The following is an 11590-nucleotide window of genomic DNA, read 5'->3' on the forward strand; positions in this document are numbered from 1 at the left end:
TGTCCAGTACACATGAAAAATTTCAAGTGTGCTGACCAGTTGCTTATAATCTCAATTCTGAGGACATAGGAACAGCAGAATCTGTGGGTCTCATTGGCCAGTCTGGACTAGTTGGTGTGCCCTGGACCAATGAGAGACCATGTCTCAAAGGAAGTAGACCACTCTCCTGAGGATGGCACCCAAGGTTGTCCCTCCAGCCTCCACAAACACATGCATGCATGCTATTGCACCACACACTCATGTATCCTGCCCCCATGAACATACATATGCATATAACACATAAAAATATCTAACAGATGCAACTGTAAACGTGTTGAGAAAAATCTCAATTTTCTACTACTCCAAAGCAACAAATCCATAATCATTATCTGGGTTCAAGAAAACCTTGGAAAGCTATTTAAAATTTCTTTTCCTGGGCTATGGAGGTAGTGAAAATAGTAGAGTGCTTACCTAACACGCATGAAGCCCTGGGTTTGATCTCATGCACTGAAAAACAGCTTAAAAAATCTCTTTTCCTGGGTTTTATTTCTAACACAAGCATAGCTGAGATATACGTGTCATTAAAACTGATGATAATTAGTAAATATAAAGTGCCTAGAACACGGCTGAAATGTAACAGGACTCACTTTTAGCATTTATTTTTTATTAACATTACTGAAGGACAGCCTTTTTTCTTCAGATCAACAAGAATGCTAAATATGCCCATGTTCACATATCCTGCTCCTTAAGAACATGTGAATAAGGTACATTACACAGGAGTGAGGCATTTAGGTGACAGCTAGAATTAAGGTTGCTACTCAACTGGCCTTCAGATGACATCCTGAGTTGTCCCAGCAGGTCCAAGGTCCAACCACAGGATTCTTTTTTTTTTTTAAGATGCTTCATATAAATTCAATTTATTTATTTATTTATTTATTTATTTATTTATTTATATTTTTCCAGTGGTAGGAGTCTATCCGCTTGTCCTGATGGTGGTTTTTCTATGAAGTCTACGCTGTTTTTACAAATGCTGTTTCTTGATGGTTTTTGACTCTCTGTTGTCAAAGTGTCCACATCACTCTGCTCTTTGCATGTCTTCTGTTTATTGTAGCCCATAGCAAGTATTCACATAGTATAAGATGCAGATAAAATACTTTGTTAGAAAGTACTCAAATAGCAGGACTTATTCTAGCATGGTTACTAACCCTGCTTCAATCTTATGTCACTCACAATTGTACATAAAAGACTCAGTACCTAAATTTGGGGTCAAGTACATGGAGGATTCTTCATAAAAGCATTTGTTGATAGTTTTAATTGGTAGGGACAACTCATTCTGATGAGCAGAAGGACACTTACAATGCAACCACAGGATTCTTATTGCTGAGAAACCACGAGAGAGAATAAGAGGCACTAGGATCCTCAATCACTGACTGAAATTAAAGGAAGGAGCCATGGCAAGATAATGCGGCAGCAATGTCTAGAGCTAAGAAAGGCATGGAAACAGACTCTCCCCTAGAGGCTCCAGAAACAACATAGCCCTCCCAGCACCTTGACTTTGATCCAAAAAGAGGGACCGTATCAGGCCTCTGACCTACTGCAAGTGGCAATAATTAATGATTGGTCTTGAGCTTTGGGGTCCAGGTGGTCTGCAGTTCTTTCTCAAGCACAAACCTTGACCCACATGTGGCCACATGACTTTGGAAAAGTCTGAGACCTAGGTGGAATGCCTTCTGAGGCAACACGGACCACAAGGGAAGGGAAGTGCTGCAGCAGGAACTCAGATAAAGGGACCAAGGACACTGCTCAGCTCTGCTTGCAATGCTATCTCTAGTAGCTAGCTACACAATACACAAACAGCAGTGGGGGAGACAAAAGTTACTTGTTCCTGAAGTGAACCCAGAGTTCTCTGTCTCTGTCTACAATTGTCTTTCTTTCCAGGTCCTTGTGTTGTCCACACCTCTTCTGGCTGCAGCACTGAGCCATGAAATTTGTCATAATTTATTATAAGAGATCAATTCTTCCACCGTTAGGGTTCATAATTTCCTTGTATAATTGGAGCAACCATATATTTTCATTTAAAATAATTTCTCTCTAAGGCAAACTAAAGCAGAGTCGCTAGCAGGAAGGCCAAAGCTGCTTTCTTGGTCTTTAAAGCAAATGGTTTTTGGTCAGTCTTTCATCCACTAAATATACATGGGTACTTGCTCCAAACTGCCGGCTGGGCTGCAAGGGAAGTATGACCTTCAAGCATAGGCTAATACAGCCCAGTGGGTAATTATGGTATTGTCATGCTGGGGAAGCAGCACAGCCTTGTAAGGTGGGGATAGTTCAGATTGTAGAAGGCCTCCCAGAAGAAATGACATTCAGACCAAGATTGGAAAAGAAGCAGAAACCAGGCATGCGAAGGATGAATACAGATGAGGTAACGACTGTAATGTCACTGACAAATTTGGAGTTCAAACCATGACCATTAAGGAGATAAATTTCAGTACATCAATAGGAGTGACTCTACACTTTACTTTTTCCAGTAAATATATCCTTGAATATGTAAGACAACTCATAGAAGACTATAATATTCTACATGGGTATAAATTTGGGTTTTATATAGATAATTGTAACATATACTTGGTTACCTAGTTCAACTCATTATCAACATGAAGTACATTGTCAGATACAATTTCATAATATTGTTACAGATTTACTCATATCTGAAGGTAAACACTTAGGTAATGCATTTATTGTTTTTTTAAATGTATACTGGGACATTAAGTACACTAGTTATCAATCAAAGAAAGAATGCTCTAATATAACAATCAGGATAGACAAAAGCATTGAAAGAAAATAGTAAATAGAAAACTTTTTATTTTTAGAAACAAATTGTTTCTTTCTTTGTTTTGTGGGAGTGTGTAAGAGGAAAGCTTCCAGGAGTCTCTTCTCTCCTTCCATCATGTGAATCCTGAGTCTTGAACCCAGGTTGACAGCCAGTATCTGCCTTCCAAGCTAGCCTCAAATAGACAATCCTGTCAGGGTGGGACACAGCTTAGTGTGGAGCGCTTGCAGAGCACATACAAGACCCTGGATTCAATCCCCAGCACCACAAAAAGCTAATGATGAAATAAGTAAGTACACAAGTTTTATCTTATCACAGGACAAAACAGATAAAACTTCCCAACATTAACCTGTGAGGGAGGGACCAGCAGGCTAATCCCTGAATAATATCCTCAAATTACACTTTCTGGGTTTCACCAGCAGTGCAAGCATAGCAACTACACTGCTAAAAATGGTTTCCAAGATTCTGAAACAAAACTGGGCAACGGCAACACAGCAATGCTCACATCTGCTCACACATGACATTATAATGGGCATAGCTGATATGTCTCTGTGTACTGCTCTCAGTCTCTAACCCCGAGGGTTCCAGTTTTCCCAGTACAGATGTTCACATCTGCTCACACATGACATTATAATGGGCATAGCTGATATGTCTCTGTGTACTGCTCTCAGTCTCTAACCCCGAGGGTTCCAGTTTTCCCAGTACAGATGTTCACATCTGCTCACACATGACATTATAATGGGCATAGCTGATATGTCTCTGTGTACTGCTCTCAGTCTCTAACCCCGAGGGTTCCAGTTTCCCCAGTACAGATGTTCACATCTGCTCACACATGACATTATAATGGGCATAGCTGATATGTCTCTGTGTACTGCTCTCAGTCTCTAACCCCGAGGGTTCCAGTTTCCCCAGTACAGATGTTCACATCTGCTCACACATGACATTATAATGGGCATAGCTGATATGTCTCTGTGTACTGCTCTCAGTCTCTAACCCCGAGGGTTCCAGTTTTCCCAGTACAGATGTTCACATCTGCTCACACATGACATTATAATGGGCATAGCTGATATGTCTCTGTGTACTGCTCTCAGTCTCTAACCCCGAGGGTTCCAGTTTCCCCAGTACAGATGTTCACATCTGCTCACACATGACATTATAATGGGCATAGCTGATATGTCTCTGTGTACTGCTCTCAGTCTCTAACCCCGAGGGTTCCAGTTTCCCCAGTACAGATGTTCACATCTGCTCACGTGTTTGTCATTATACTGGGCATTGCTGGCTTTCCCAGTACAAACTGCCCTGGGAGTTCTTCACAAATGATAAAATGTAGACGAGGAGCCGGGCGTTGGTAGTGCACGCCTTTAATCCCAGCACTTGGGAGACAGAGGCAGGAGGATCTCTGTGACTTCCAGGCCAGCCTCCCAAACAATAAAGAAACCCTGTCTCGAAAACCCAAAAAAAGAAAAAAAAATGTAGACTAAGAAACAATACAATAGATCAGAAAGCCAAGGGAAAAAGAGAGGCAAATAAAGGCTGACCCTGTGTGCTAAGCTAAGGACTAAGGGGTTTGTGAGGGAGGGGGTTGATTTGTTTGTGTGTAAATAATGAGAAAAGAGGTCTGGAGATAGGCTGCAGTGCTTGCCTGGCACGGATGCAATCCTGGGTTGAGGCCCCAGCACCCCATAAGACTGAGAATGGTGGCACAAGCCTGTAGCTCTTCCTGGTTATCTTAAGCTGTCTAAAGAGTGTGAGGCCATCTTAGGCTACATATGACCCTATCTGAAAAAAAAAAAATCAAAACATCTCTTCACTTTGTCATTCAGGCAACCAAACCAAGTACTTTGTAAGATATAAGCTCATAAACTTTCAATACTTATCACATATTGCCATAAAGTTTCATATATCTCACTTCCAACTCACTTCTAGGTTTTTGTACCTTAAAATAGATACACACCTTATTTGCAAAAGGTTTCTATCGTTATTAGTCTCAGAATAGGTGGTTTCTAACAGAAAGCAGTGGAAACTATTCTTCATCTCTTCCATTTTCTTTCTTACACCTAAAAATAACCCTTCTTTCTTTTTTGTACCAAAAAATAGTGAACTGTGTAATACTGGTTTGTCTCAATAAGTTGGCAGCTATTAGCCCACCCATATGTTTCCTATTATTCTCATATCAAATTATTATTATCACTATTACTACCACATTGAAAATAAAAAAACACTTTTGACAACTTCAATCACCTGAAACTAGTCTATAATTCTAGGATATAAATAAATATTCATTAACTATTATCTTATGTTCATTAAAATCATATTTAATATTTCATCATTCAAATATTAATTACCACAGAAATTTAAAAACCTACATTGCTGGGCATGACTGTAATATTTTTAATTCCTGCACCCAGAAAGATCACAAATTCAAGGTCACTCTAGGCTACATAATAAGATAACCTCAAAAAAAAAAAAAAAGGAGGATGTGTTCTCAGGCACCTTTAGTCTTAGCACTAAGAAGGTTGGGCCACAAGAGCCAGGAGTACAAAGCTAGTCCAGGACACACAGCAAGTTCAAGACCAGTCAGGGCTGCTCCCTACTGTGTTTCCAAATACAACAGCAAATAAGCAAAGAAAAAAAGGGGTGATAGAGAAATGACTCACTGTTTTAGAGTGATTGTTGCTTTTCCAAAGGACCAAGGTTCAACGCCTAGCACACACAGGGTAGCTCTAAACATCTATAATTCCAGTTCTAGACTATCCAATACCTAGTCTGGCCTTCACAGGGCACCAGGATAACATATATAGTAAATTAATATATCTAAAAGAAGAAAAAAAAGAAAAATGAAGATATGACAGAACCTGGTACATACAATCACTTGTAATGTTATATATCATTAATTATGATTATTTCACTAACCCAGTAAGAAATAGAGTCTGGGAGTGAACAATACTTTTAAACCCAGAACACATTCCTTGAAGGAAGTACCCTAGCATTATCTAGATTCTAGAATGCCTGCTATGCTTTGCAAGAAATACTCCAAATTTCTTAGCTGGGCATTAGTGGCACACGCCTTTAATCCCAGGACTCAGGAGGTAGAGGCAGGCAGATGGATCTCTGTGAGTTCGAGGCCAGCCCGGTCTACAGAACAGGTTCCAGGACAGGCTCCAAAACAATACAGAGAAACCCTGTCTTGAAAAAAAAATCAAAATCTTCCTGCCTCAGCCTCCTGTGTACTAGAATCACAGCACATCTGACATAAACACAATTTTCTTGTAAAAATATTTCCTCAATTATGTGGTTAAGTAGTCCTAATAGTAGACTTGGAAAACTTTTTGTATACTGGAACTACTGGAATAGAAAAAATGACTTATAAGCTATTATTTATTAAAAGGAACATAAGTAATTGGAATAGAACACCAATACTGAAACTATTCTAGCTAGGCAGTGATGGTACACACCTTTAATTTCAGCACTCAGGAGGCAGAGGCAGGCTAATCTCTGAATTAAAGGCCAGCCTGGTCTACAGAGAGAGTTGCAGAACAGCCAGGGCTACACAGAGAAACCCTATCTTGAAAAAACAAAACAAAAAAGATAGAAAAAGAAAAATACTGAAACTATTCCAAATAGAAAGAAAATGCAATGTTTAGAAGGAGTTAAATGATATTAGAGTAATCTAGTCATTCCTGTTTAAATTATGAGAATTAGTTTTTAACTTATCTATGTTAATTTTGATCAATGTACAAGTAAGTTTAAGTTTTCACATACTTTGAAATAAAATGAATAAAACACAAAACAATTTTATGATAAGTGGAAATTTTAATACAGTATAAGTTAATACAGTATAGTCACAATTTAGATGCAACAGTATTCAAAAATACTTTTTAAAAAACCTTGAAATGACCTCTCAGAACTTCAATCTGTGATAATGTTGAGTATATGTTAGTGACCTGCCTGAGGGTCTTGCAGGTCATGTCTTTTCTATCTGATGATACTCCTTGACTGGTCAGTTTGCCTTTGGATCTACAGCAATATAAACTGTGTGCCACAGACCATTAGCTAATAACATTTGCTATCAGTTAATATTGCTATCTACTAAAGCTTACATTCAAGGGTACTACTTTGTGGTGATATTTTGTTTATGATCTAACAAAGCTTGCCTGAAGATCAGAGCATTTCAAGGGTACCACTCATTTTTTCTCACTTTTCCTTAATAATTTATGTTCACTTTGCCTTAAAAAAGAAAAAAAGAAAAGATTCCAGCCCTCAGAAAACAAAAACAAGAGGATCTCTCTAACTTTGAGGCCAGCCTGGTCTACAAATCAAGTTCTAGGACAGTCAGGGCTACATTCAGAGGGGAAAAAAAGGAAAAAAGAAGAGGAAGAGGAAGAAAGAAGAACTTAAGGTTCAAAGATGAAGTTTATGCTTATTGTCAGAACATGAGTTTCCAGCCACATCCTACCGGTTAAATTCTATTTTCTAAAATTGTGTAAAGGCTTTTATAGGTTCTAGACACTCTTAGACACTTTAAGATACTACTTGTCTGGAAAATGTTATTAATGTTCTCTTTTTATAAGATTCTTATTACAGAATTTAAAACCATCATTTTATGATGGTGTAAGACTTGTGTGCTGTGCAAATGGATGACATTCAATGTGGACATCAGCTAGCTCACAAGAAACCAACTGTAATGTATGCATGCATTTTCTTAAGCGTGAAGTCCTGGTGTGGGAGTATATGGCCCGGATATCTAGAGCAGACTCCCTAGCAGAACTGCCTGCAAGTCTGTTTCCACGTGTGTAAAACGGAAGTTGAAACTGATGGTTGCTGAATCCATTCTAGTTCAGTTGTGTGGGAAGGCCGTCTTTAACCCAGTGTGCACCCCGCCTCAGGGAGAGATGCCAGGGGAGCAGTGAGGAAAGGGACGCGGGTCTAGGAACCTGCTAAGTGTAAGCAACGCTGGTGATGAGTGCGTGGAGTGACGGTAACAGGAGGATCAGCCTGGCATCCCTAAATCTTAATACGACCGTGGGTTTGCTTTGGTTAAGGAGGGAGGGAGAGGGGAAGGAGAGGGGTTGGGAGACGAGGGGCAAGAGGGGAAGAGGAGGAGGGGGAGGGGAGGGGTGTAACCCCCTGGGGGTCCGCGCGCGGGAGGCTGAGGTTAGCCTGGGTGAAATGGCGAGGCCCTGCTTCAAAAGTCAAGACGCAGGGGGTAAAGAACCAGAAGCAACCTGCCTAACTTCCGTACTGTCGAGCGGGGAGAGCAAACCGTGAGCTGGAAAGCTCTGGAGCGCAGCCCACGGGGCGCCCGGCCGACACGTGGTGACGTAGAGACCCAGCGCCCTCTGGCGGCCGAGCGCGGCCTCGCGGCGCTCACAGAATTCCCGCTCCACGCCCGGGCTCGCGAGAGGCCCCGCGGAAGTCGCCTCCCGAGGCTCGGCGGAACGGAATGTCCTCACCCTGTTGCGTTTCTACCCGGACACATTTTAATTCGCCGGAACCGACTGGCTTGAAGAAGGCACAGGGAGGCGAACTTCCGGAGGGGGTGACGAGCGGAAGTTCAGGCTCGCGCGCTGCGCGGAGAGCATCCTGGGAGCGGAAGGAAGCGGGTCTGCCAGCCTCGGGTCCGGTGTTGAGCGGCTCGTGTGGCCCGGAGCGGAGCGTGCGGGGGTCCAGAGCCCCCGGTTGCGGGCTTCGCCGTTTCTGCGCGGGACCCAGAAGCGGCGGGAAGCGCGGCGTCGCTGGGGAAGACGAGACGGCGTGAGAGCCATGGGGAAGAGATCCCGGCGGCGTGGAGCGGCCCAGTGGGCAGCTGTGCGGGCCAGGGCAGGTCGCACCGCCACGGACGAAAATGAGGAGGACTTAGGGTCGCCGCCGTCCCCGGGGGACTCCAGCTACTACCAAGATCAGGTAGATGAGTTCCATGAAGCGCGGTCCCGGGCAGCCTTAGCCAAGTGCTGGAACGAAGTGGACAGTGGGGAGGAGGAGGATGGTGATGAGGAGGAAGAGGTGCTCGCCCTAGATACTGATGACGAGAACGAGGAAGACGGAGAGAGTTCGGAGGACGAGGAGGATGGCGAGGACGACCATGGTGGGAGCTCTGTGCAGAGCGAGGCTGAGGCCACTGCGGATCCCAGCCTGTCCTGGGGTCAGAGGAAGAAGCTTTATTACGATACGGACTATGGTTCCAAATCCCGAGGCCGTCAGAGTCAGCAGGAAGTAGAAGAGGAAGAAAGAGAGGAAGAGGAGGAGGCACAGGTAATTCAGCGGCGCCTGGCCCAAGCCCTGCAAGAGGATGACTTTGGAGTCGCTTGGGTGGAGGCCTTTGCCAAGCCGGTGCCCCAGGTCAGCGAAGCTGAGACTCGGGTCGTGAAGGATTTGGCTAAAGTCTCCGTAAAAGAGAAGCTGAAAATGTTGAGAAAAGAATCACCCGAGCTCTTGGAGCTGATAGAAGACCTCAAAGCCAAGTTGGCGGAAGTGAAAGATGAGTTGGAGCCCCTGTTACAGTTGGCGGAGAAAGGAGTCATTCCCCCTGGGAAAGGAAGCCAGTACCTGAGGACTAAGTACAACCTCTACTTGAACTACTGCGCCAACATCAGTTTCTATTTGATCTTAAAAGCCAGGAGGGTCCCTGCACACGGACATCCTGTCATAGAAAGGCTTGTCACCTACAGAAATCTGATCAACAAGCTGTCAGTTGTGGACCAGAAACTGTCCTCCGAAATTCGTCACCTGCTCACAGCCAAGGATGGTGCTGTAAAGAAAGATCTGCGTCCAAAAGCAAAAGTCACCAAAAGCAAGCCAGAGTCTGTTTCACGGATTCCTCCCGATGCTGCTGATCTGTCTGATGAAGCTGATTTTGATGAAGCTGCACTAAAATACTCCCAGGAAATGGAAGACAGGCAGAAGTTGAAAAGAAAGAAAGAAGACAATATTGCGGAGGAAGAGGCCCTCGAGGAGCAAAATGCGAAGAGAGCTATCACCTACCAGATTGCTAAGAATAGGGGACTTACACCTAGGAGAAAGAAGATTGATAGGAACCCCAGAGTAAAACATAGGGAAAAGTTCAGAAAAGCCAAAATTCGAAGGCGAGGCCAGGTTCGTGAAGTTCGTAGAGAAGAACAGCGGTATAGTGGTGAACTGTCTGGCATTCGGGCTGGAGTTAAAAAGAGCATTAAGCTTAAGTGAAGTTGCTCTTTGACCTAGTTTTTGGTAAATAAAAGTATTTTGAACTAAAGTGATTGTGTTAATACGTAATGCCTAGTTTTTATTGTAAGTCTAAAATTTGTCGTCTACAGGGAAATGGGGGGTCTTGCTTTTAGTTTGTTGACTGTCTTTTGTACTGGGTTCCAAGATTTGATAGGTGAGCTGTCTCCAGCTCTAGGCTACTGCTTTATTTGCCCATGAAAGCCCTACTAAGGATTGTGGGAATTGTGATTGGAAGAGGAAAAAAAGTTACTGTTTTAAAGTACTCCAATATTTTAGCAAATGTTAACCAAGAAAAATTCCCCAGCTAGTTATGAAGTGTTAATGAAATTTAAGGCACTTTTACATAAGTTTTCATAGGGAAAGAATGCACCTTTGACAGTCACAGTTTTTGCAAGATAGCCTGTAAAAAGGACCAGACAGGTTTCAATACAATTGCAATTCTTGGGGCAGGATATTTATATATGTGGGCTTGATGTTAAAGTGGGTTCCATTACATCTATGGATAAAAAAAAAAACTGGTTAAATGTGACAAAAAGGAAAAGATGCCTTAATTACACCAATTGTATTTTTTATTTTTGTGGTGAATAAGGTAAGAATTCTATCTCCCCTCTGCTGGTGATTAACTGTGGTTACTATTTGGGCTTATTCTCAGTTTGTGGAAATTTTCTTTTCTTTTTTTTTTTTTTTTTTTTTTTTTTTTTGGTTTTTCGAGACAGGGTTTCTCTGTGGCTTTGGAGACTATCCTGGAACTAGCTCTGTAGACCATGCTGGTCTCGAACTCACAGAGATCCACCTGCCTCTGCCTCCCGAGTGCTGGGATTAAGGAAATTTTCTTAAGATTACACTTGTGGTATAAAACTGTCATCCTTATAGTAATGAAGGTGTGGTTGCCTTAGTATCCCAGATGAAGAAGCTGCAGGTCTTGAAGGGCTTATTCAGTGGGCTAGAGCCCTTGTTCTGGAAGTATTTAGACCTGAGTTTGAGTCCCCAGCAACAACAAAACACAAGCATGACTGTAACCCGTTTTGGGAAGCAGAGACAGGTAGATCCCTATAGCCTAAAGCAAGCTTACAGCTCAGTAAGGAACCTGTCAAGGCACTAAGGCAGAAAGGGATAGAGGAAGACACTATTAACTTCTGACAGCTATTTCTCAGTGGAATACACATGCCAAGTTATTTTTTCTTAGAAATAAAAGGTGGATAATTTTCTGAACACTATTAGTATTTATTTCCATATTCAACAGCTAGGTAGCAAATGTTAGCTACATAAGTGCATGCTGTTTCAGGTGTGTAGCATGTAGGACTTGTGAGTTGGTTCTCTTCCACCATGAGGGTTTCCAAGAACTGAACCACGACCCCGGGACAAGTGCCCATTTTACTGGTGCTACTGTCCACATTTTGAAGATGAGGAAATCTGAAGCGAAGAGAATTAACTTTTTCAAGATCATAAAGCTCTTATTACAGGCAGAATTTTAATCCAGTTGGCTTCAGAATTGAACTCCATCCTCCTGTTTTAGATAAAATAGAAAAGCAAAAAATTTTTAAATCTCCTGGGTGACTTGGGTTCTGTTTTCTTCAT

General features: G+C 42.4%; 1 protein-coding gene across 1 annotated transcript; it reads left to right on the top strand.

Moving 5' to 3' along the window:
- Nucleotides 1-8423: 8423 nt before the first annotated feature.
- Utp3 (UTP3 small subunit processome component) lies at nucleotides 8424-10040 on the top strand. The gene has a single exon (XM_005068170.4). The coding sequence runs from the start codon at nucleotides 8573-8575 to the stop codon at nucleotides 9989-9991; it is 1419 nt and encodes a 472-aa protein (XP_005068227.2). The 5' UTR covers nucleotides 8424-8572; the 3' UTR covers nucleotides 9992-10040.
- The last annotated feature ends 1550 nt before the right edge of the window (nucleotides 10041-11590 follow it).

This window comes from Mesocricetus auratus, unplaced genomic scaffold, assembly GCF_017639785.1.
Source record: "Mesocricetus auratus isolate SY011 unplaced genomic scaffold, BCM_Maur_2.0 Super-Scaffold_100006, whole genome shotgun sequence".
Taxonomy (NCBI): domain Eukaryota; kingdom Metazoa; phylum Chordata; class Mammalia; order Rodentia; family Cricetidae; genus Mesocricetus; species Mesocricetus auratus.

Coding starts and splice junctions, on each gene's coding strand:
- Utp3 (XM_005068170.4), top strand. CDS start 8,573: ATGGGGAAGAGATCCCGGCGGCGTGGAGCGGCCCAGTGGGCAGCTGTG.